The sequence below is a fragment of the Camelina sativa genome, chromosome 17 (assembly GCF_030686135.1).
Source record: "Camelina sativa cultivar CO46 ecotype springtype chromosome 17, ASM3068613v1".
In the NCBI taxonomy this organism is placed as follows: Eukaryota; Viridiplantae; Streptophyta; class Magnoliopsida; order Brassicales; family Brassicaceae; genus Camelina; species Camelina sativa.
The window spans coordinates 21,587,078-21,610,890 of NC_141896.1; the positions used below are offsets into that span (position 1 = coordinate 21,587,078).

Sequence of the window (23,813 nt, forward strand, 5' to 3'; positions counted from 1 at the left end):
AAGTATGTCAGGATGGCCGAGTGGTCTAAGGCGCCAGACTCAAGTTCTGGTCCTCGTAAGAGGGCGTGGGTTCAAACCCCACTTCTGACAATATTCCTTTTTTTTTTTTGTTAATGATATTCCTTTTTGTTATGTTTTCGTTTTTCAAACCCTTTTGGTAATGATATTCCTTTTTGTTATGTTTTCGTTTTTCAAACCCCACTTTTGATAATATTCGTTTTTGTCGAGTTGTTAGAAGTTTAATTTTATTAGTGGTATATTACAAAATATGTCACTGCATTTTATTTAATTTAATAACCAACCAAAGAAAAGCTTATATTGGTTTATAAAATAATAAAATAATATTTGAAACTATTTAACATATTCCATTAATTGTTTCAGAAATCCTAGGAAATAATAACAAATTATTTAGAATAATTATAAAACTTAATTTTATTTCTAAAATTAAATATATGCATCCCTAAATCGTTTAATAATGACATACGTGTTTTAAAACTAAGATACAATATTGATTATATTTTAACATTAAAAATATAAATATTATATCTAATTTATTAAATATCTTTTTCACTCCACAACAACATAATGACATCTTATTAAAAACTAAGAAATCACAAATGTTATATTTTATTCAATATAGTATATACAACTAAAAAAAATTGATTTCAATACAGGTTTTATTTTCTTTTCTGGATTTTACCAAATTTATATGATTCACGGATTTAAACATTGTATCATCTACCTAAGACGGGTTGAAACCAAAATATGAAATTAAGTAAATTAAATATAAAAGATTATAAAATATATAGAATAAATCAAATAAAACTTTTATTATTATTTTATAATTAACAAATTACAGTGAAGTTTAAGCAAATATTTTTCCATGCTATATAACACGCAGTGCCGGTCCAGTATAATTGGATGCCCTACGCATAACACAGTTTGGAGGCTTTAGAACAAATTTTTTTTTACACTCTTATACTAAAGAAAAAAATTTGGATCATTTTTAATAGATTCAGACCAAAAATTAAATTTTTTTGAAACAAATTCATACTAAAATCTGACTTTTTGGTACAAAATTTATTTATTCTCTATAAAATTGAGCATTTTTTCTAGATATTTAATCAAATAAAACTAAAAAAGGGTTTAATTACTAAAGAAAAAAATGAAAAAAACTGGGACCCCAATCCTTTGCTTGGATTATTTCCCCTATGGGCCGGCACTGATATCACGGGTAACTATCTAGTTATTAACAGAAATAAAAATAAAATAAAGAAAAGATTTGTTGTTATTAACAGAAATAAATAAGAATAAAAGAAACTTTGACCAAGAAAATATTCTGCGACAAAGAAAAGATTCATTTTAATTTTTAGTTATATTTTCATTTTCCATTTTTCCCAAAGTCTCACATTGAATCCGAGTAAGAAAAAAACGTATATAAGAAATTTGTTGTTATTAACAGAAATAAGATATTAGAGAAACTTTGACCCAAAAAAAAAATATATTAGAGAAACTTTGACCAATAAAAGATTCTGCGACAAAGAAAAATAAACTGAGAAGAGGTAATAGTTTCAGAAAATATTATAAATAATAGAGGATAGCTAAATATTAAACTATTCATTAACGTATTAACGAAAACAAAAAACAGGCAGCAAAAAAAAGTAAAAGATATGGGAGCGAATTGGAATTCGATGATTGTGATTGTGTTTGTGATGACAATGGTAATGGTAATGGCAATGGAAATTGTCAATGGAGAGACGTTGGCTCAATGCCGTGAAGATTGCATTCAAGAGTGTGCCACCACCGGTGCACTTCCGATCAAATGCCTTCAGAGTTGCTTCCGTAGATGTCACGGCAAACTTCTTTGAGGTATATATTTTTTATATATTCCTCAGGTTTAAGAAAAAAAATTGGAAAGACCTAAAATATTGTAAAAATAAAGGTTAATGGATGATTTCTACATTGTATGCATGGTGGAAGCGCAGGCATAGAAGAGATGAAGAATAAAAGACTTGAAGTCATGAATCAGTGTTGGACTCTTGAGACTTTTACTTCCTTTTATCCTTATAAGTTATAACATCAAATTGTAACACAGTAATTAATAAAAATTTATAAAATCAAATTTGTCTTCACGTTACAAATCTGTCTTTCACTTGAAACTGATTCTGTTAATTTAAAATTTCACCATGCATATGTCTCTGGTCTAGACTCTTTTTGTTTTAATTTATACACATAAGTACTACCACGTTTCTCATATCCGTAGAAGGCAAAATTGGCCCTCACTTGTTTTGCTTTTGCAATAATGATCTCCTTACAAGAGCATAGCAATCTCTATATAATCAAAAAAAGGTATCATTATAGAAATATGTGGGAACAGAGTTCCTAAATCAAATGCAACATTTCTCAACCTAAGCTTACTCTTCTTGAGATCGTAATAGACAACATAAGTCATAGCGTATCTTACATCGCATTCGTAAGATACAAAATAATCTCACCCGTATGAATATTGCCTCTAACGAGTAACGCACGCAGCGTCGCCTAGTCCAAATGCAGGCCCGGCACTGGGGTGGTGCAAGAGGTGCTTTTGCACCATGTCAAATTATTTTTGAAAAAAAATTACAAGATTTGAGGCCCTCAACATTTGATATTTTGACAAAAAACACCCCAAATTTCTGAAAACTACAAATAAGACCTTTAAATTGAAAAGAAAAAAAAAAAATTTGCACAAGGTCCAAGGAAAACTTGAGCCGGCCCTGTCCAAATGAATACATCGAATGACGATTCGAGAAACGTATCTTCGACCATTTGTCAGCATCTTCCACAACCCATGTGCACATGTCAAATGTATGAAATGAAGTTTCAAAGACTAAGGCTACTTTCGTTTAATCTTGAAAGGAGATCCAACTTATCGGTCCTCACATCGAATCTCATTAAGCACCATTCCAACATATCTTCCCCCGTAAAAGCGCCATCTTAGAAAACCCCATCATGCACACACCGTTAGTTATATGGAGCGGTGAAGAGTGTTACATTCAATCATCTTCCACGATTGTAATTCAACTGTTTATACTCCTCCCAATTTGAAAACTTGATGTTCAGAAGACGCAACGTTCAAGTAATCATTCATTCTTTCCGAATTCCGACATGCACAATACTTTATATTTGCCCATTATATTGACCGGCTCGTATCCGAAAAAGCTTTGAATTATCTTGTTTCTTGATTTCACTTTGGGTAAGTAAATGGACTTACCCGTGCTAGGATTAGTTATGAGTTGTTGCTGACCATATCCGAAGCATATCATACCATTAACCATTGACATAATGAATATCGCAGCTACGGTGATTCGGGATTTGGCCTTTGGAACGAGAGAGAGAGAGAAGAGATATTAAGATATTTTCTTCTCTGAGAGAGTTGATGACGACAAGCAGAAGAACCACTTTGTGGTGTCCTTTTTTGTTATCTAAGCTATTGACAGCAAATAGCAGATGTGGCTGCGATGGCTGAATTGATGGGAACAATAACGGGAACGATCTGATGAAGTATGGACTTCGGATGATTTGTTGACGAAAACTTGGACACAAGGAGAAACCTCGATATTACGCTAGTATTTTAACGAATCGAATTGGACTAAGGCCCATAACTTCATTAAATAAATGAGCCGAGGAGAACTAGAACATCTCTGTTTCTTTCTGCTTGAAGACAGAATCTCTATGTTCTACTAATATATGCACATAAGATGAAACGCCTATGACCAACAATTCAACTATCCATAGAAGCCAAAAAAAAAATAGAAAGACGCAACATGAACATTGGTCAAAACATCTCTAGTTCTCCGTAGATGTTGTCACTTCATGTGCTCTTTGGAGGAGGCAGTCTTTCTAACACCCAGCTCGGAGAATCATTCAGCCAGAGACCTACACCGGTTTCTTTGTGCTTAAAATCCGGAGCTTTTGGGTTTCTCTACAGGGGTTTGAGTTTTTGAATGATTGGTATGTTATTATAGTAGATGTAGAAAGGATTTGATTAAAAAGGTAAAGGTTTTTCTTTTTGTTTTGTTTACCTTGTTCAATCTATTGTCCCACCAATTACTCATGTTTCCCACCAAGTCCTTCCATGATTCCTCTCCGGCTTCACATGTTTTACAGAAGCAAGATTGTTAAACAAAATTCGATATTGCATCTTCTGAGTCAGAGACAAAGAAGTTTAGCTGTCATTCCAATTCACAGAAATATTTAGAGAGTCAATGGTAAGAAAACTGTTTCCTTTACCCTTTGGTTGTTTCAAGTAATTTGGAATATCAAACTTCACGTCTTGGAGCTCGGACAAAATCTCTTTGGGAGCTCTGTCAAGCCAAAGCGCTTCACTCCCGTCTCTCTTCTTGAAATCAGGGTGTTTAGGATGTACCTGTAGACAGAGAGATATCAAGAAATAAAGGAAAGTTTTTTTGACAAATGGATCACGGCATTGTAACAAATAGAACCACTAGGACAAGTTCAATTACCGATCCATTCTGTTTGCTTTCTCGGTAATCAAACCATTCATTCGGATAATCAACAAGATCAGTCCAACGATTACTTCCAAATTCTCTTACTTTTTTAACGCTAGCTAAGAACAAAGAAGACCAAATATTCATGGTTAGAGCCATCATCGGTTTTAGATACCCAAACCCGTTAGGAGATATCAGTAAAAGAAGCTTACCAGAATGCTTAAGCACACCTTCATTTTGGTCCAACGTTGGCAAAGCTTTTGGTAAAGGTTTAGAACCTTCAATGTAGTGGAGATCACGAACCATTACTTGATGTGAAAAGCTACCATGGAAACTTTTAAACATCTGAACATAGGCTTGCTCAGAATTGGCTCCAGATTGAATCACATCTCCTAATATCTGTCCTGTAATATGAACCCGATCGTTTTTCTTCAAATAAGAGTTAGCAGTATGAGCTAAATCCCCTTCAAACAGTAACGGAATCCTGAATGGTTCACAGAATCCAACAAAATGTCGTATCAATACAACATACCAATACATAATCATAACAAATATCATTGCAAATCTCGTTTATAAGCAGAGTGTAGAAATGGTTAGGCAAAAGATTGACACGAATCACGGCTTATTAAAGTCTTAAACTTTACAAAACCCCAATCTACAAGACAATAAAACATAGTTGAAAACTCAAAAATGCAATTCAAAATCATGGCTTAAAGTCTTAAACTTTGAACTCAGTTCTGAGACCCAACATATGCAAAAACTCTCAAAACACCAAAAAAAAGAAACAATTTTTTTTTTGAAAAAAGACTAACCAGAAATTAGTAGATGAATCAGAATCGGATTTGGAATCAGAAGAAGGTTGATGGGAAATGACTGTTCCAGCCCAGAACTTTCCATCGGTTGTAGAGTCGCACTGAACTGGCTGATGAACGTACCCAATCAAATCAATAGAATTCGCGATTTTGGGTTGGTAAGGTACCTCCGCCGGTCTCGGCCACTCAGCTCCGCGAGTACGGCTACTACTTCCCGTAGAAAAAGTTGAGTGACATCGCTGAGAAAGAACCCACGATTGTCTAGTAGCAGTTGATATCAACGAAGGTCTTATCGATTTCGATAGTGACCTCGCAAGAAACTGCATTTCGAGTAGAAGAAGATTCAAAGTTCTAGGGTTTATGTTCTTGTGGGGTTTGTTTGACGACAAAAGACAAAGAAAGACTTCGCCTTTTTTAGACTCTTCGGGTTCGTCATAAAACGGTGCCGTTTTTTGCACAAAGTCGTTTCGCGGGCAAATAAAACTAGAACGACGTCGTTTGGTTATAATGGTGTCATATTTTTTGTATTATGTTTTGACGGGGCTAATTTAGAAATTGTAGCTTTTTTTTTGGATCATTTTGTAATTTATTTATTTGTTTAGTTTCGCAACTTCGCCGTGCGCGGCGGGAGAGAGAACGTTGTGGTGGAGGAAAAAGAAAAAAAAAAAAATAAACCTTTACAAATCGGAAAAGTCGAGAAACCCTAAATCGACGAAAAAGGAGGGATCTTTGAAATCAGAAGCTTGGTTGTGTGTTCATACGATGAAGAATCAATGGTCTAATTTTCATCAGGTTTGTTTTTATCAACTTCTCTCTTTGTGTTAAGGACATCTTTATATCGAGACCATCTCTGATTCTATTCCCAAACCTCGTTTTTTTTTTTTTTTGCAGATTGGGAGAAACTCTTTCTTAGCTGCTTCCACTATTTATGTTTCGACTGAATTCAACTTCTTAAACACTCCTCTTCCTGATCGAAGTAGCTTTTGCTTTGCAGCAAAAGGTAAATTTAATTTGGTTCTGTGGTTATTCTTTTATAGATACATGAATTAGTGTTAGCATCGATGATATGGGTCTAGGTGATTGTTTTATTTGTTGAGAAATGAGATTGAATTGGTTAAAAAAAAAAAATGAGCTTTAGCTTGAGGGTAATGGAGTGGAGTCGGCTAATCATATTGCTTGTAATGAGTATACCTTGTTTCTATTTGTGTAAGATTTTGCTGATCCTTGCTACTTGAAATTGTTAGATAGATCCAGCTTTGTAGTGTTGAAATCGGAGGCGGAGTTCAATAGTGCATTGAGCAAAGCTAGAGGTAAATAAATTGTCCTGTGTTTCTTCTTTGTTAACTACTTCAGGAACTATATGAGTGGTTTAGTATGATGAAGCTGCTTTATCTTCTCTTTTGATGTATACATATTTCAGATGGATCTTTGCCATCAGTTTTCTATTTCACTGCTGCTTGGTGTGGTCCTTGTAAGTTTTTAGTTTCCTTCCTGAAAGCAAGTTTTTTGTTCTGCATTAACATCGTACATACGAGTGGTGGTATTAATTTGTGTAATAAGTGGTTTGACTATAGGCAGGCTTCTCGCTCCTGTAATATTGGAACTTAGTAATAAGTATCCGGATGTTACAACGTATAAGGTCGACATTGACGAGGTATTTTTATATTTGAATATATATGCTCACTAGAATGGCTTTTGTAAGTCTATACGAGTAGCATCGTGCGATCAAAGCCACCATTGTGTATAGTCCAAGGCTTTTAAAGTTTCTGCTATCTAAAGCCATTTTGATTAGTCGATATGTGGAAACAAATGAATATCTCAACTAATGGAATGTCTGACAGAAATTGCTACACTCTGCTTGCTATAACTACTGGTTACTGATGTCACATACTCACATCCTTAAAAACGGCATAATGTTAAGTCGCTTAGTAGAGAAATTTTGTTGTTGGGTCACGCAGAAATAAGCTCTCTTTCATATGAATATCATTGTAAGTTCCAATTTACCAAGATATCTTTTCTTGCATCTTTGTAGGGCGGTCTTACAAATGCTATTGGGAAGCAAAATGTCTCTGCTGTGGTAACATCCTCTGTTCCTTTTAAAGATTACTTTACATTTTAACTAGTTTCGCATCGATATGAGCTCTCTGGTTATCAGTGCTGGGATCCATCTAATGGGAGCATTATGTTGAATGCAGCCAACACTACAATTTTTCAAAGGTGGCGTGAAGAAAGCAGAGATTGTAGGTGTGGATGTGATGAAGCTGAGGAATGTCATGGAAAAACTCTACAAGTAACAGAGACTCTTGACTTATGTACACTACACATTGCTTTGAAGTTGTGATTATTTTGTTCGTTTGCTTTTTACGTTATAGATTCTTTCATTCTCGTGTTCCTGCAATTCATAAGGGTGGCTAAGTTTGGTTTCTGTTAAACAAATGGGTGTACAAGTTGTTTTTATTTGGACTCTTCTTCATACTAAAAGTGTTGTTACTTAAAAGAATGTGATATGGACTTGTGTTTCCTTCCTGGGCCAATGGATGAAATGAAACAGAGTCGGGCTGGTTCTTAAGAAGAAGATTCATGTGGTTGCCCTCGTCCAGAAATACATTATATAAACCTGGACATCTTAGATTTGGCTAAATCAAACCGAGAAAATGACAGGACAGTTGTGAAGATCAGTATGTGAGTGATAAAAGAAGAGAAGAAGAAACAAATACAAAGGGAGTTGGATGAGAATGAGTAGGACCGGATTTGACTGGTATAGTACAATCTGTTTTTACAACTCCATTCAGAGACTTTAACAATCATTAATGAATGAGAACGAACTTGTTATTATTATACACAACTCTTTTATTTCTATCCTTTTATTTCTTGTCCTTCTGCTCTTTGTACACTACCACTTGATCGTACCTCAAATAAGCATAAACAAATTCTTTACATTGATATTCAATACTGAATTGTTGATTGTAACTAGTAGTTTTATAAGTCATCAGATCATTATTGTAATTTCGTTGATTTTTTTTTGGCCAAGTTCGTAAAACATTGCACAATCGAATTGTATACCTTTTTTGTTTTTGTTAAATAAATTCACAAGTAATGATTCCTCCAAATTTTGAGAATTCTTTTGAATAATTTGAAAATTTTTCATAAAATTTTCAGTTATGCATTAATATATCCGAATACTTAACACCAACGAGCATTTATCGACAAAAAATCATCAACAACATCGATATGTATTTTTGCCTAATTTTTTAAAAAAATATATAATCAGAAAATGTTATTTGGATAATGTAAAACAAAATAAATCACGATTGTTTATTGTGAAAGTGTATGTTTATTTGGATAACCTTGAATGTGGTGTAGATAAAACTGCCTATCACGATTGTTTATTGTGAAAGTGTATGTAAAAATCGTTAGTCGTATTTTATTTTGCTGCATGAAACCATATTTGTTTATTGTGATGAGTAATAAGACCATCATCATCAATAATAAAACTATTTTCTAATTGATGATGATGTAATGCACACCAAAAAAGAACTAAGCTACCCTATTTTTACAGATACTTTTATGGTTATAACCTCGAACGTAACAAATCTATATATGACTCAATTCTGATTAAACATGAAACTTCACTGGAATACGTGATAAATTTACAGATTTATGATAGAAAACAGAAATGTTAGATTTGTCACACTCACAAATATTCAATGTTATATATAAAAATCCCAAAAAAAAAAAATTATAATACTTTTTGTGGTCTTCTTTTACTTCAATTCTTCTTTTGGTTTTATCGAAAGGAAGTATATAATAGTTCTTCTAACAATAATGAAAAGAAAAATAAATGGAGATGAAAGAGAGAGAGAGAGAGAGAGAGAGAGAGAGAGAGAGAGAGAGAGAGAGAGAGAGAGAGAGAGAGAGAGAGAGAGAGAGAGAGAGAGAGAGGAGGGTGGGGAATGGTCAAAGGAGAAGGACAATGATTTGGCCCTATTTTGTTTCTTCAGTACTTTTATCTCAGTCTCCTTTTTTTTTCCAAATTTTATCTCTAAACTTATCATCTTTTTTGCTATTCATAGCAAAAACACAATCCATATTTATGCTTAAACAGACTTGATAACTAAAAGATGAATTGTGTGGTAAAGTTCTATACAATTATGTAATTAGAAACTTAAATATTAATCCGAGAAAAGTTAGAATTCGATCCTCAAACTTTTGTGTAGGGTTTATATGAAAGGTTCACAAGTATTGATCACTAGGTAAGTAGAAGCTATATGGGTCAAAATGTTTCTATTTGGTTCAATCACAGCATATATTTTGTCATTTTATATAATTATATATTAGTGCAACTAAGATTGAAGAGATACCATCCTATGTCTTGTCATATCAAATAAGATTATGTCATTCCCAAAAATATATATTTGATAAGAGAATAATACACTCGGTTTGTCTTCGACTAGATTGTGATATATTTAAATTTATTGCAATGAGTTCTGATATTTATACATTTAGAAATGAAAACATATCATATATCCTCAAATTTGATACATCCAGATCCGACTTACAAATTTGATATACATATACGTATACATTAAGATATATTAGCTTCCACATATCCGTCCAAAAATATGAATCAAATACGCAAAAAAACATATAATTTTTTTACTGATTAAAAAATAAACATATATTTTTTTTGATTGATTAACACATAAACATGTAAAATACTAAAGTTCTTATTAGTTAAATTATCTATATGATATGCTAAATATAATCTAATATCCTTACATTGAAATTTATTATAATTTATATGTTAAATTAAATTTAATATATCAAAAATAGCAAAATCTGTATTTATACATCAAAGAGTTACAAAGCATATGTAAAAAAAATTTATTATAAATATCCTGACATTGAAATTATTATACTCGAATCGAGGTCCAATTTTCACAGATCCAAAATTTTTCACATTTCAAGTTCAAAATTTTGAATCGAATTTTGCATTCTGGATAATAATTTCATCTAGATATATGAACGTATATATGAAGAAAATTTTTGCCTAAAAAACCCCAAAGAAAATATAAAAGTTTTTAGAGAAATAAATCACTTGACTTAATTTCCATCAAATTTCTACTGTTTTTAATACAACTGAGATGTAAACGAATTGTCTGTAATTAAACTGGAGTTTCTGATAATTAATTGCCACCCATCTGAACTCTATAATCAAGAAGACAAAACAAGATCGGTAGGAGGTCCTCAGAGGCCAAAAGGACTGACAAGTGTTTTCAATAATGAGAGTGATCTTTTGGAGCAGTGAGTCAGATCCATCTAATGGAGAAGACTATTCTCTCTCTTCTCTCTTTCTCTCACAAAGAAGGTCCCATCTAAAGAAAGGCTAATAGATTGCCAGATTCTGCAGGGAGTAAATTGGCCAGCTAGTTTTTTCTTTCTATGGCCTCTCTGCACCACCACCTTCATCATTTTCAACCCTCCTTTTTATTCACATTTATATTACTATTATTTAACGTATATATATATATATATATATAACTTTAGTCGAGAGATACATGCACATAAATGGTTAATGTTATACTGTGACATTGTGACACACAAACGAAATGGTTTATAAATGATTACTTGATATTTTCAATCGGCATACTTGATATTAAAGGAGTGAGCGACAATGCATTGTTTACATTTTACAATCAAATACCTTTATTTGCCACTGCAAATTGTTACTCCTTGAAATAATTTTGCTTTCTTCTTGAAAGCTTTTTGTATCTCTTTTATTATGTCTCAAAAATAGGGGTTTGTAGTTTATATAACTAAGGTGGATAGTCACTGTCATGTGCATAGAGGGGACATCCTAAGAAAACTCAATAAAAATAAAATATAATACATTGAATTGCTCATTTCTTGTATATATCTTTCTAAAATAATTACGTGGGTCCTTTAGGGAGTGAAGCCTACACATTACAAAAATATCGACATCATGTAGGTTCCATTTACATAAATGATTGAGTAAATGGTCAAAAGCTTCTATCATACCATATGCCTTAAATCTTTCTCTCTTTCTTTTTCTTCGAACAAATATTCCAAATGAAACTCATTATATTGTCTTAACTTTCTGATAATTAAAAACCCCTATTACAGTTATAAAGATTCCATTTAACAAGTATACGAGTTTTGCGGAAATAAGCAGGCTAATACGACATACCTAAACAAGAAAACATCATCGCACAATTAACAACTGTAATGCATAATGTTGGAATCTATAAATACACGACCTTTCAAATATATACAATCAATTTCTACTTATAACTTCATCAGATTGCACCTTCTACCACTTAAAAGTTAACATCAAATTTTTGAGCTAGATGACGATCCAATATTGTAATTTAATCTTTAACAAAAGGAAAAAAAAAGTTGGTATATCTAAAAAAAATATATATCACAAATTCCATATTACTAGATATAAAATTATAAACAAATATCTATTTATTAAATAAAAATATTTCTTTGACTTGTCAATTTGTTGAGATAAAATACGAGAATGTGTAAACTAGTTATGTTTTTGGTCTATTTACTATTGTAACACCCGTGAACCGGATTTTCGGTTCATGCATCAATCGATGCCAAGGGAGGGCATCGATCGATGCAACCATGCAGTTTATGCTTGGGTTAGTTCTAATTTCTCTGGTTTGATGTGAAAACCTAAGGCTCGTGTATAAAAGGGAAAACTCGATGCCCTAGAGTGAGTTTTTGGTCATTGTCATTTCTGAAAGTGTGAGAAGTAGATTTTTCTCTCTGAAAAGTTTATGTGAGCGTTTTTGAGGAGTTTTAATCTGTTTCTTGTGAGATCTGTTCGTGGGAGTGAAGATTCGAGGCAATGTTCGTGGAAGAAGCTTGATGTGGTGTGTTTCTTGTCGTTTTGATTCAGAATCTTCTTGTTAAGAGGTAAGTGCGGGATCATGGCTTATCTAAGCGATTAGATGTGTGTTTTGTATGTTTTTGGGTGATTGATTTCTTGTGTGCTTGTTGTGCTTGGTTGTCGTGGTGGTTGTGGCTTGCTGAGGTCGGAGTTGGCATCACGAACGATGTGGCGTTGGTTAGATCCAAGAGAAGTCGAGAGAGAGATTGTGTTCGGCGATGATTCGTGCGACTACATCGATCGATGCAAGGAGTGCGTCGGTCGATGGAGCTAGAGATTTGGAGGAGACGCGAGGTTGCGTTGATTGATGCATCGGTCAATGCAAGGTCGTATAGTCACACATTTGTTCAGAGTTGCCTGGTTTGCTTGCTTTTGTGTATTGCTTGTGTTTGTCTATTCGCTTTTGTGTATAGCCCAATAGATGAGAGGATCACCTTACAGAGTATTTATGGTAATACTCACACATCTCAATTGTTTTTTGTGGTGCAGGTACGTGACGTGAAATCATGGTGATGAAGAGGAGGATGATCTAGGGTCTCGATTGTGTGTTGATGGTTATATGTTGTTATGTTGTTGGAACCTGGTTAGTACCATGCTAGGTTTTTGGATAGAATGGTTATTGATGATATTGTAGTAATGATATATATTGGAGATGATTATTTTTATATGTTCCGCTATGCATGTTAATTGTATTTACTAGATGCTGGTTTATTGGTATTATTGTTAGTTAATGTTGTTTAGGCTGTTGGTTTAATTAAGTAATATAGAATGCTTAGTTAATTATATTTATTACAACTGCTTTCTTGATTAATTGAACACCAACACATGTATTACTCCCTTCGATCTGAAATAAGTGTCATTTTAGGAGTGATTTTTATTTTTTATTAAGTGTCGTTCTCTCTTTTGAATGTGATAATACTAATTAAATTACTAATATAACCATAACTAAATTAACACAAATTATTAAAACTGAAAATAACAAATCTTTAAAATACAACACTGACAGGGGATATATCAAGAGATATAATATGAAGAGTTATCGATGAATATATATTGGGTTAGCATAAACCTGAAAAGCAGCAAAATGAAAAATCATCTACAGGTAGAAGAAAATCAAAATAAGCAAACTAATGTCAAGGTGGTGCACACCTTTATTGACAAGTGATCATGCTAGTCCAAACAAGTATTGGTCGTCCGTACAACTATGCTAAGAGCGTCCGTACAATTATGCTATAAGGCCGAGTCATCTACGAATATATGGAGTAGTGAGGAGGCCTGGTTGCATTGAAGCCCATGAGAAGGTTCGAGATCCTCCTTGTAGCCGTTAGAGAAGAAGAGAGAGAAGAGTCACGGGTTGTGCTTCGTTTAAGGAAACAAGGAGGGATCACTTTCACTCTTGGGAAGAACTAATTCTCTTTCCTTATCTCTTATGCGATCGGCTGTAAAGGGTGTAGCCCTAGTTTTGTTTAGTATAAATAGACTTTTGTAAACCTTTGTAAGATATACTTATGGAATATAACTTTTCTCTTATTCTTCTTGCCGACAATTCTCTTCTTCTCAACCTCTTCCGCTTAAATCCCAACATGGTATCAGAGCAATTTTTCAATCTTTGATTCTCTAAACCTACTCTTATTCTTCTTTATACTCTATTCTCTTCTCAATCTTTCTCTCTATTCTCGGTATACTCTTGTTTTATACTCTCTACTCGACATATTTAGTCCTTTCTCTCTATCTCTCGCAAATCTTGCTCATGGACACTACCAGACCTATTGTTACTCCGGTGGTCTTAAAGGGGGCCAACTATTTGTTGTGGAAAAGAACCACAAAGACCGCGTTGAGTGGACGGGGACTATGGATTCACGTTGAAACGAACCAGCTCCCCAAGAAAGCCACCAAGAACGACGGTAAAGAAGAAAAGGAAGAAGACAAGGAGGCTGAACTCGAGAAAGAAATCAAATGGTTCCAAGAAGATAAGACCGTGCTTGCCATTCTTCAGAATTTGCTTGATGCACCGATCCTTGAAGCATACTCTTACTGTGAGACGGCCAAGGAACTATGGGAGACACTTGCGAACGTATATGGGAATGTGACTAACTTGACCAGGGTGTTTGAAGTCAAAAAGACTATCAACTGTCTTCACCAAGAAGACTTGGAGTTCACGAAGCACTTCGGCAAGTTTAGGTCTCTTTGGGCCGAACTAGAGATGCTTCGGCCAAGCACCATAGATCCAGCCATCCTCAACGAGAGAAAGGAACAAGACAAGGTCTTCGGTCTCCTTCTCACTCTGAATCCGGCGTTCAACGACCTTATCAAGCACATCCTCCGTGGTGACAAGCTTCTGACCCTTGAAGATGTGTGTTCTCAAGTTCAAAAGGAGCAAGAGTCGATAGGCCTGTTTAGCGGTAAGGAGGACTTGGCTACAGCTAACAAGGGAGTGTACAAGCATGAGGACCGGAAAATGATGGTATGCGACCATTGTAAGAAGAGGGGCCATCTGAAAGACAAATGTTGGATCCTTCACCCACATCTCAAGCCGGCAAAGTTCAAGGCTAACCTATCGCAAGGAGGACCAAGTGGACAAGGCACCAGAGCAGCGAATCAAGGAGACGCAGCAGCCACGGCCATGGAAGCTTCCCTTGGAGACCTGGTGAGAAAATCGGACTTGGAGGCCCTCATCAAGTCCATTGCCGCACTAAAGGACTCCGGTACCACTTCCTTTGCTTCAAAACCTAGTACTTCGCTTGTTGTTGACTCGGGTGCTTCTCACCATATGATTAGTAACCCTACTTTTATACACAACATAAAACCGGCTCGAGGTGTGTTTGTTTTGATCACTTACGCGTGTTCGGGTGTGTTTGTTTTGTTTTAGTGCCCGGAGAACAAAGGAATAAACTTGAGGCCAAAAGCACTAGAAGTATGTTCATTGGCTACTCAACAAGTCAAAAGGGGTACTAGTGTTACGATCCGATCACTGGCTGCACACTAGTATCTAAAGATGTGAAGTTTCTTGAACAACAAGGGTATTATGATAAGAAGGACTGGGAAGGCCTAAAAGACTTATCTCAATCCAATACTGACCGGGCGGCCAACTTGCGGTTCCTCCTTGACCATTTGGGCGTCACCAAACCACCATATCACGAGGCGTCTCTACCAAAACTACCCTCCGATGGGCCTACAATATTACCGGAACCTCCGGGAACTCATGATGCTTCTCCTTCCCGTTCGGAGGACACTATTCAGGAGCCAAGAGAGACACAATCCGCAGGAGCCTTGACTACACCACCTGATCTTTCACCTGACAATAGTAAAGCTGAGACAGGCCAGCCCACACCATCTCCACCACCACTTCGGCACAGTGAACGTTTAAAACAACCACGGCGTAGTGAAAGGTTAAAGAATCAACAAGTCTACTACAACAAACAGGCTGTCGCCCACCCTCTTCAGGCCGTGTGTTAGCTTGACCTTATCTCCTCGGATCACGCTGCCTTCCTTGGTAAGCTTGATGAGCACTTTGTTCCTCAAACCTACGAGGAAGCTAAGCAATATAAGGAGTGGCTTGATGCGGAGGACGATGAAACGGCGGCTATGATCCGGAATCGAACTTGGGACGAGGCTGATCTCCCTAAAGGTAAGAAGGCTGTCAGCTCCAAGTGGGTGTTCACTATTAAATATCTTAGCACTGGAGAGATCGAGCGCTACAAAGCCCGCTTGGTCGCACGCGGCTTCACTCAAACCTATGGACTAGACTATACGGACACCTTTGCTCCGGTGGCCAAACTCCATACAGTTCGGGTCGTCTTGTCCTTGGCCACTAACCTCTCTTGGGAGCTCTGTCAAATAGACGTCAAGAACGCCTTTCTTCAGGGGGAGCTGACCGAGGAAGTCTACATGCATCCTCCACCGGGTTTAGAGCACATTGTTGCTCCGGGTAAAGTTTTCCGGCTCCACAAAGCGATCTACGGTCTCAAGAAATCTCCGAGGGCGTGGTACCACAAGCTCAGCTCTACCCTACGCATGAATGGTTTCAAGCGCTCTGAGGCTGATCATACGCTGTTCACTCTCCGCACCAACGGTGGCTGAGTCATCGTTCTCGTCTATGTCGATGACATTATTATCACCGGTGATGATAAGGAGGGTATTTGTGCCACTAAGGCTCTTCTTAACTCTACCTTTGATATTAAAGATTTGGGTGAACTTAAATACTTCTTTGGGATAGAAATCTCTCGCTCTCCGGAGGGATTGTTTCTTTCTCAAAGGAAGTATACACTTGATCTTTTACATGAGACAGGTAAGATGGGAGCCAAACCGGTGTCGACGCCACTTGAGGAAGGTTACCAGGTCAAGCGAAAGGGGGAGAAGCCAACACCCGGTGCTCCAGTTAGCAAGCCGCACGAGCCATATGAAGATGTTGGATGCTACCGTAGGTTGGTGGGAAACTTATCTATCTCACGATCACAAGGCCGGACATATGCTATGCGGTAAACCAAGTTAGCCAACACATGAAGGCTCCAACGAACTTTGACTGGCAAACACTCGAGCGGATCCTATGTTATCTCAAGGGCAGTCTGGGGTGAGGCATTTGGATGGGAAAGAACGATAACACTTAACTTGTTGGTTACTATGACACGGACTACGCGGGTGATACGATTGATAGGAGGTGCACAACAGGGTATTGCACATTTGTCGGAGGCAACCTAGTAACCTGGATGTCGAAGAAACAGAAGGTTGTATCTCAATCAAGTGCCGAGTCGGAATATAGGGCTATGAAGAAGCTAACCAACGAGCTCACATGGCTCAAAGGCCTCCTCAAGGATCTTGGAGTGGAGTCTGATCAACCAATCACTATGCATTGTGACAATAAGGCAGCAATTCACATAGCAACCAACTCGGTCTTCCATGAAAGGACTAAGCACATTGAGGTAGATTGCCATAAAGTGCGAGAAAAGATTGAGGAAGGTGTAGTCTTGCCGTGTTACACTCCAAGCAAAGACCAACTGGCGGACATCTTCACCAAAGCTACTAGTCCTCAGATTTGCGAATACATTTCCAGCAAGCTTGGACTAGTAGATCCAACACATCCGTGAGAAACTCTTCTAACCTATGGAGATCACACTCTTTTCCTTAGCATAGTTTTGTCCCATGTGGTTTTCTATGTTAAGGTTTTTAATGAGGTGATCTCCCATGGGTTCCAAGCCTAGCCGCTTTACCTGGCTAGGCTTGAGGGGGAGTATTGACAAGTGATCATGCTAGTCCGAACAAGTATTGGTCGTCCGTACAACTATGCTAAGAGCGTCCGTACAATTATGCTATAAGGCCGAGTCATCTACGAATATATGGAGTAGTGAGGAGGTCTGGTTGCATTAAAGCCCATGAGAAGGTTCGAGATCCTCCTTATAGCCATTAGAGAAGAAGAGAGAGAAGAGTCACGGGTTGTGCTTTATTTAAGGAAACAAGGAGGGGTCGCTTTCACTCTTGGGAAGAACTAATTCTCTTTCCTTATCTCTTATGCGATCGGCTGTAAAGGGTGTAGCCCTAGTTTCGTTTAGTATAAATAGACTTTTGTAAACCTTTGTAAGATATACTTATGGAATATAACTTTTCTCTTATTCTTCTTGTCGACAATTCTCTTCTTCTCAACCTCTTCCGCTTAAATCCCAACAACCTTTAATCTCAACAAAGTCCCTGAGGAAGAAGAAGACTTTCATTTGAGGAAGGAGAAAACTGATGTCAAGCCAAAAGTGGTGCATGAATTTGATCTCAACAAACACTTCTATGGGGAAGGAGAACTTCATCCTGAAAAAGAGATTCAAGACCTGATATTGATGATGCTTAAAATTTATTGTCCAAAAGGTTTTTAGATTTTGCTGTTGAATTTTCTACTAGTGGTCTCTTCTTCATATAATCACCAATAATTTTTTCTATGGTTTGTTCTCCAATTAATAAAAAAAATTCCAGTTTCTAAATATCAAAGGTTCACATCTCCATACATAAACAAGCAACAAAAAACAGAAAAATTAAAGCAATATAATCTGACCTTAATACATGTAAAATATGACCCATTCAATCTAGATATGATCGATATCCAAGCCATCTCCTTGGAGAATATAGAGCATCAATGACATGGCTGCAATAAAACCATACTTTGCATATGTCTACACGTATCTTTAAGATCTGCAAGTACCTACAAAATTTAATTTTCAATTCCTGTTCCAGGTTTAGACAAACTTGTAAACTAGATAGCATTTGTAGAATATAAACTTGCGGCAAACATCTAGAGACTTAAAGAAAATCTATGCATTCAGCTTGAGGCTATGAATTTGTCTCATGAAACAAGTAACATCCAAAAAAATGTTGACACCATATCAATGAGACAAAAACTAGAGTATAAACCTATAGCGAATACATAGAGACTTTAAGAGAACCTATGTATTCATCTAGTTAAGGAATTACAAACTAGAGTATAAACCTGTAGCGAAAGCAAACCTTACTTTTTAAGCTGATTTCTCTTATTTTCTACTATATTAGAATTAAATTTTATTTTCTTAGGAAGTTGACCATCTCGCTCCAACGCTTCTTTCCTCATGTGTGGGATTTTATAACTATTATATCCTCCAATTCTCATTGTTTCTTGCATGCAAAGTTGCAGAGTTAAGAAAATTTGGTTTATCCTTCTCGCTGGATAATCTTCATAAGGCGTTTTCACAGCGTGAATAAGCTCTTAAACATTCTTTGGACATACCTTATGTTGTAATGCTTGGATAGCACTAAAAATCCAAGATCAAGAACATTCAAGTCTGGAGAGTTTGGCGGTTGACACATCAATCGAATATCAAAACCATTATGTGAAGCCGCTGCTTTGAATTCTATACCGCTTGATCCACATGCGTTCTTGCATTATCTTGTTGAATGTAGATAACTTTATCTACATCCTCATGAGGCCATTTCTCATGAATATTGGGAAGAAATTCTTCTATCAACATTCTTCTCACATTATCTCTCTTAACTAATGTAATTGGTTTTATTTCCATTGTCCCAGCTTCTCTATTTTTACTGTCTTCTTGCAGGTTGAATTGTAACAAAAGGCCAAACCCCAATCTTTCCCGAGAAAGTTTTGTTTCCATCAATATCGAATCTCGGACAAGCCATTGCAACTAAAACCATAAATTTTCCAATGAAGTTCTTACTTTGGCATGTCCGTGTGGGATCATCTTCTTCACGAAGTAGATAGTAATTCTCAGTTCTTTTGGTCATATAGAACCACTTTTTATCAATATGTACAATGTTGTACATATCAATAAATTATTGTTCATGACTCAAACTCTGAGGATCCAACATTTTAAGGAAAAAGTGTAACCTTGCTACCTTATTTTTTTCTCTAAGATGTGATTTTAATGCGTTTGAATTACGTCACATGAGACCTTCTTTCACACGTCTGTATAGTGCTGAATAACTAATTCCAGGGGCTTCAGCCGACGTCTTCAAAGTCGTTCGTCAATGTAGAGGTGTATTGATGATTTGTTGTATGTCTAGTGGAATTTTCTTACGTCCACATTTTTTTGTCCTTCTTTGAGACACATCAACAGATTCACCAACAAGAGTATCTTTAGCTCGTTTCCATATCCTTTGAACCATCCGAATATGCACTGAAAGTAAATCTGAGACCTCTTGTGTGGTATGTTTACTCAGATTTTCTCTCACACTCCTTTTAAGTAAAGCGTTATAGACTGCCCACCTTTGCCCATTAGTAAAGTTCTTTTTTTTTTCCAGTTGTGGTATTACCATTTGCGTTAGATCCTGCTCTAAGCGGTTATTGATTTACAAATTAGCAGATGCATCATCAAATCACAATGCAAAATCAGTATATATAAAAAAGTTTACGAGAGCACTTACCTTGGTCTTCAACCAAGTTGTCATTATGTCCTGCTCCAAATTGTAGAAACATAGATCAACAATTGTAATCGAAAGTGTACGTGCAACGCTACAGACTAGTTTTAAATCACAATCACGAGCTATTCAAGTTAACAAGAAGACTAACCTTGTTCTCCAACAAAGTGATCTTAAGTTTCTTCATTTTCGTTTGCTCCTGTTCCAAAATGGAGAACACATATTGACATCAATAACAGTACATAGAACAAAAAAAAAAGATTCAATTTACCTTGGTCTCCGATATAATCTTCAATTTCTTCATACAATTCATCGGCATGTAGCTCCAAAATCAGAAATTGATCCTCCTGTTCGATTGACATTGAGATTGATTACGATGGTACTTTCAGATGATGCTATAATCCTTACAACTGGTTCTACATCTTCTTCCATTGTTTCCTCACCCGCATGAGCATATTCACCGTTATTTCTTAAACCTCCATATTCAAAATCATGATCATCACTATTCGCTGGAATGGTATTCAAATCGAATAAATGGTTTGTATTTTCTGAAGGTGTAAAGTTTATATCGAAGTTGGCCATGGAAGATGATCAACCAAATTCCATGTTACTCCAAATATAAAGAAACGTGAAAATATTTGAATTTGAATCCCATTAGATTTCTTCTTCTACTTCTATTCTTTTTCTTTCCCCATGAATTTTTTTTTTCTCTCCACTTCTATTTTCATCATCGTAGTCAAAAACGTGTATACTCTATTGAATTGGAGTATTTCATTTAGTTAAAGTTGTTAATTGAAATTGGGAAGAATACTAAAAGGCCAAATTGCAAAATCAAAAATTTGAGTGTATGTGAAGCTGCTGAGATGCATGTGAAGGTTGCAAACGGTATCTCAAGAGATAACCGTCAGAGAATGTGTATCGGTGGTCGGAATCCGCAACGGAATTTTGATTTTGCGATAGGAAAAGAGGAAGCTTTGTTTCTCCATGATGAGGGCGAAAGAAATTGATCGGAAAAGTTTGTTTTTAAAAAAAACTCGGAGGAGTTGAGTTCGTGACGGAGGTGATCGGAGAAAAAGGAGATAATTGGAGAAAAGCTGAAATTAATTTATTGAATAAAAGAGAAACAAAAATAAAATTATAAATTAGTTTTAATCATGAGGTCAAAATAGTCAAATTGTACACTTTCTTAATCTAAGAGAATTTTTCCAGAACGTCATTTATTTCAGATTGGAGGGAGTAACTGATAAAACTTCATTTGACATACTAAATAAGGAACTTCCTAATTTTTCTTTTCTAAGAGTGTTTGGTTGTTTATGTTATGCTTCTACACATTCACATGATAGGCATAAGTTTACTGAAAGAGTTAGAGCTTGTGCATTTCTTGGTTATGAACCTGGTTTTAAAGGACACAAAGTTTTAGATCTTGAATCAAATGTTTGTTCTATTACTCGTAAGGTTGTGTTTCATGAAACTATCTTTCCTTTTATTACTAATTCGGTTTCACCAGGTCTTACTTTCTTTGATGATGTGATGCACTTTAATACTGAAAATAAACATAATTCTTACATATATGATGATTTCTCTGTTACATGCTTGAAGTTAGTCTTGTCTTTGAGTCATCAACTGTTCTAGTGCACACACAATCACAACCCTCTACTCTATTAAACACTTCGAATCCTATAGCTGATCAAACTCGAGATGACATGGATAACACTCAGGCCACGTAGAGAGACACATGCTCCTAGCTATCTTTCATAGTACCATTGCTCTAATGTTACAACAAAGCATTCTTCTTCTTCATATTTTCATGGTATTGTTCATCCTCTCTCCGCTTCTTTGTCATACGATAAACTCTCTCATGAGTATCGTCTGTTCTGTTTTGCCATTATTGCTAAAAAAAACCTAATACCTTTAAAAATGCAGTGATGTTGCAACATTGGCTTGCTACGATGAACATGAAATTGGATGCTCTTGTGAGTACATCAACTTGGGTGATATGTTCTTTACCTGATGGCAAACATGTCATTGGTTGTAAATGGGAATATAAAATCAAATATAAATGTGATGGCTCCATTAAACGCTATAAAGCTAGGTTAGTTGCCAAGAGTTATACACAACAAGAAGGAGTTGACTATCTTGATACTTTTAGTCATGTGACTAAGCTTACTATTGTCAAGTTAATTTATTAATCTTGGCTTTAGCAGATATTCATAATTATAGCATTAATCAGATGGATGTTACAAATGTCTTTCTTCATGGTGATCTAGAGGAAGAAATCTATATGACTTTGCCTCAGGGATACACTCCAAAACAGGGGGAGTCTCTATCAGAGAGACATGTTTGACGACTTGTTAATTCTTTGTATGATCTTAAACAGGCTTCTCGCCAATGGTTTCTCAAATTTTCCGGTGTTGTCCTTCAACATGGTTTCACCCAATCACCATTTGACCCTATGTTGTTTGTGAAATCTGATTCAGAAGGTTTTCCTGCTCTCCTTGTCTATGTGAATGATATATTGTTAGTGAGTAACATAGATTTAACGGTATTGGCTGTCAAAACCTTTCTTGTTAAGGAATTCAAGCTCAAAGACTTAGGTCAGATGCGTTATTTTTTTGGATTAGAGATTACTCGCTCCAAATAAGACATTTCTATCTCTCAGCATAAATATGCTCTGGAGTTACTTGAAGAATTTGGAATATCTTGATTCTTAGTTGCAAACCTTTTCCAACATCTTTGGAGCTGAATCTGAAGTTGAGTGAAGAAACAAGAGAATTGCTTCCTGATCCATCTTATTATAGGAGGTTAATTGGCAAAATGGTTTATTTGACAGTTACAAGACCAGATCTATGTTTTGCAGTTAACAAGCTGAGTCAATATGTTAAGGCTCTAAGAAAGCCTCATTTAGATACTGTTCAATGTATACTTGGTTACTTGAAGAATAATCCAGGTCAGAATTTATTATATCCGGCCGACTCCACTCTTAATCTTCGTGCAATTGCTGATGCTGACTGGAGAAACTAAAAGCACTTAAAATTAGTACTTAACATTAGTTGACTGACCTGCTCACTAGACCTCTTTATGAACGGAAATTCACCTATCTATTGTCCAAGATGAGATTATACTCCTTCCGTTTCAAAATATAAGATGTTTTAGAGAAGTTTGTTGTTTCATAATATAGGATGCTTTCAAATTTCAATGTAACTTTTAGATTAGTTTAGTATTTTATATTATGCAGTACTGTTTCTGATTGGTTGAACTTGTTAAAAGTAAAAACTTCTTAATCTGCGTGCTTTGCTTAAAACATCCTATATTTTGAAACGGAGGGAGTATCATTTATACTCTCCATCTTGAGGGAGAATATCAGAATGTATAAACCGGTTATGTTGTTTAGTTTAATTACTATTTTGGGTTACTATTAAAACTTAATTTTGTGATAGTATTTAAGTTGTAATCTCTTGTTATTAACATTTTAATGAAGCATTTTATAAAGATATAAGAAAGTTTATTACATCTGAAATAAAACTCTTTGCAACTTTGTATGATATCAAGTTATCAACAAAATATAAAATGAATAATCAATTTGCATATAAAATGAATAATCAACCGTCGTCATATCTCTCTTTTTTGTGTAGCCGGTATGAGCCATGTGTGTGCCTGGCGGTTGATTAATAATTTAATACATTACTATAGGAAATTTATAAGACTTGT

At 35.7% G+C, this 23,813-nt stretch overlaps 4 protein-coding genes, 1 non-coding gene and 2 pseudogenes across 6 annotated transcripts; 4 read left to right on the plus strand and 3 right to left on the minus strand.

The window, feature by feature from the left end:
- Nucleotides 1-6: 6 nt before the first annotated feature.
- On the plus strand, nucleotides 7-90 carry TRNAL-CAA (transfer RNA leucine (anticodon CAA)). Its single transcript has one exon. It is a non-coding gene; the product is annotated as a tRNA-Leu (tRNA).
- Nucleotides 91-1,615: 1,525 nt separating this feature from the next.
- LOC104757493 (uncharacterized) lies at nucleotides 1,616-2,141 on the plus strand. The gene is made up of 2 exons (XM_010480240.2): nucleotides 1,616-1,869; nucleotides 1,986-2,141. The coding sequence occupies exon 1, from the start codon at nucleotides 1,671-1,673 to the stop codon at nucleotides 1,866-1,868; it is 198 nt and encodes a 65-aa protein (XP_010478542.1). The 5' UTR covers nucleotides 1,616-1,670; the 3' UTR covers nucleotide 1,869; nucleotides 1,986-2,141.
- Nucleotides 2,142-2,311: 170 nt separating this feature from the next.
- LOC109129909 (putative F-box protein At1g31000) lies at nucleotides 2,312-3,597 on the minus strand (annotated as a pseudogene).
- An 11-nt stretch (nucleotides 3,598-3,608) lies between these two features.
- On the minus strand, nucleotides 3,609-5,768 carry LOC104757494 (protein OSB4, chloroplastic). Of its 2 annotated transcripts, none has more exons than XR_015586202.1 (6): nucleotides 5,300-5,701; nucleotides 4,700-4,971; nucleotides 4,503-4,606; nucleotides 4,270-4,405; nucleotides 4,062-4,183; nucleotides 3,609-3,961 (listed from the first exon to the last, which is right to left on the minus strand). XR_015586202.1 is itself a non-coding variant. In XM_010480242.3 (6 exons), exons 1-6 carry the CDS (start codon nucleotides 5,623-5,625, stop codon nucleotides 3,851-3,853), a joined length of 1,017 nt encoding a protein of 338 aa, XP_010478544.1. In that variant the 5' UTR covers nucleotides 5,626-5,768; the 3' UTR covers nucleotides 3,609-3,850. The 2 variants fall into 2 exon arrangements, 1 of the variants encoding a protein (XP_010478544.1); XM_010480242.3 differs by having other exon boundaries at nucleotides 4,062-4,129; nucleotides 5,300-5,768.
- Nucleotides 5,769-5,856: 88 nt separating this feature from the next.
- Nucleotides 5,857-7,796, plus strand: LOC104757495 (thioredoxin O2, mitochondrial-like). The gene is made up of 7 exons (XM_010480243.3): nucleotides 5,857-6,091; nucleotides 6,191-6,299; nucleotides 6,544-6,609; nucleotides 6,720-6,770; nucleotides 6,874-6,953; nucleotides 7,332-7,376; nucleotides 7,495-7,796. The coding sequence occupies exons 1-7, from the start codon at nucleotides 6,062-6,064 to the stop codon at nucleotides 7,591-7,593; spliced, it is 480 nt and encodes a 159-aa protein (XP_010478545.1). The 5' UTR covers nucleotides 5,857-6,061; the 3' UTR covers nucleotides 7,594-7,796.
- Nucleotides 7,797-13,971: 6,175 nt separating this feature from the next.
- On the plus strand, nucleotides 13,972-16,301 carry LOC147924150 (uncharacterized). Its single transcript, XM_087496646.1, has 5 exons — nucleotides 13,972-14,125; nucleotides 14,246-14,977; nucleotides 15,091-15,135; nucleotides 15,241-15,668; nucleotides 15,720-16,301. Exons 1-5 carry the CDS (start codon nucleotides 13,972-13,974, stop codon nucleotides 16,299-16,301), a joined length of 1,941 nt encoding a protein of 646 aa, XP_087352772.1.
- Nucleotides 16,302-18,705: 2,404 nt separating this feature from the next.
- On the minus strand, nucleotides 18,706-19,511 carry LOC147924151 (uncharacterized; annotated as a pseudogene).
- Nucleotides 19,512-23,813: the final 4,302 nt, after the last annotated feature.

What these genes read in the sequence shown, in the direction of transcription:
- LOC104757495 (XM_010480243.3), top strand. Translation starts at nt 6,062, where the DNA reads ATGAAGAATCAATGGTCTAATTTTCATCAG. An exon ending in CTTTTGCTTTGCAGCAAAAG is followed by an intron (nt 6,300 to 6,543) that starts GTAAATTTAATT and finishes TGAAATTGTTAG; the next exon opens with ATAGATCCAGCTTTGTAGTG. An exon ending in TGCATTGAGCAAAGCTAGAG is followed by an intron (nt 6,610 to 6,719) that starts GTAAATAAATTG and finishes TACATATTTCAG; the next exon opens with ATGGATCTTTGCCATCAGTT.
- LOC104757493 (XM_010480240.2), top strand. Translation starts at nt 1,671, where the DNA reads ATGGGAGCGAATTGGAATTCGATGATTGTGATTGTGTTTGTGATGACA.
- LOC104757494 (XM_010480242.3), bottom strand. Translation starts at nt 5,625, where the DNA reads ATGCAGTTTCTTGCGAGGTCACTATCGAAATCGATAAGACCTTCGTTG. An exon ending in GATTCATCTACTAATTTCTG is followed by an intron (nt 4,972 to 5,299) that starts GTTAGTCTTTTT and finishes TGAACCATTCAG; the next exon opens with GATTCCGTTACTGTTTGAAG. An exon ending in AGGTGTGCTTAAGCATTCTG is followed by an intron (nt 4,607 to 4,699) that starts GTAAGCTTCTTT and finishes CTTTGTTCTTAG; the next exon opens with CTAGCGTTAAAAAAGTAAGA.
- LOC147924150 (XM_087496646.1), top strand. Translation starts at nt 13,972, where the DNA reads ATGGACACTACCAGACCTATTGTTACTCCGGTGGTCTTAAAGGGGGCC. An exon ending in GAAAGCCACCAAGAACGACG is followed by an intron (nt 14,126 to 14,245) that starts GTAAAGAAGAAA and finishes CGATCCTTGAAG; the next exon opens with CATACTCTTACTGTGAGACG. An exon ending in TTCGCTTGTTGTTGACTCGG is followed by an intron (nt 14,978 to 15,090) that starts GTGCTTCTCACC and finishes GTTTTGTTTTAG; the next exon opens with TGCCCGGAGAACAAAGGAAT.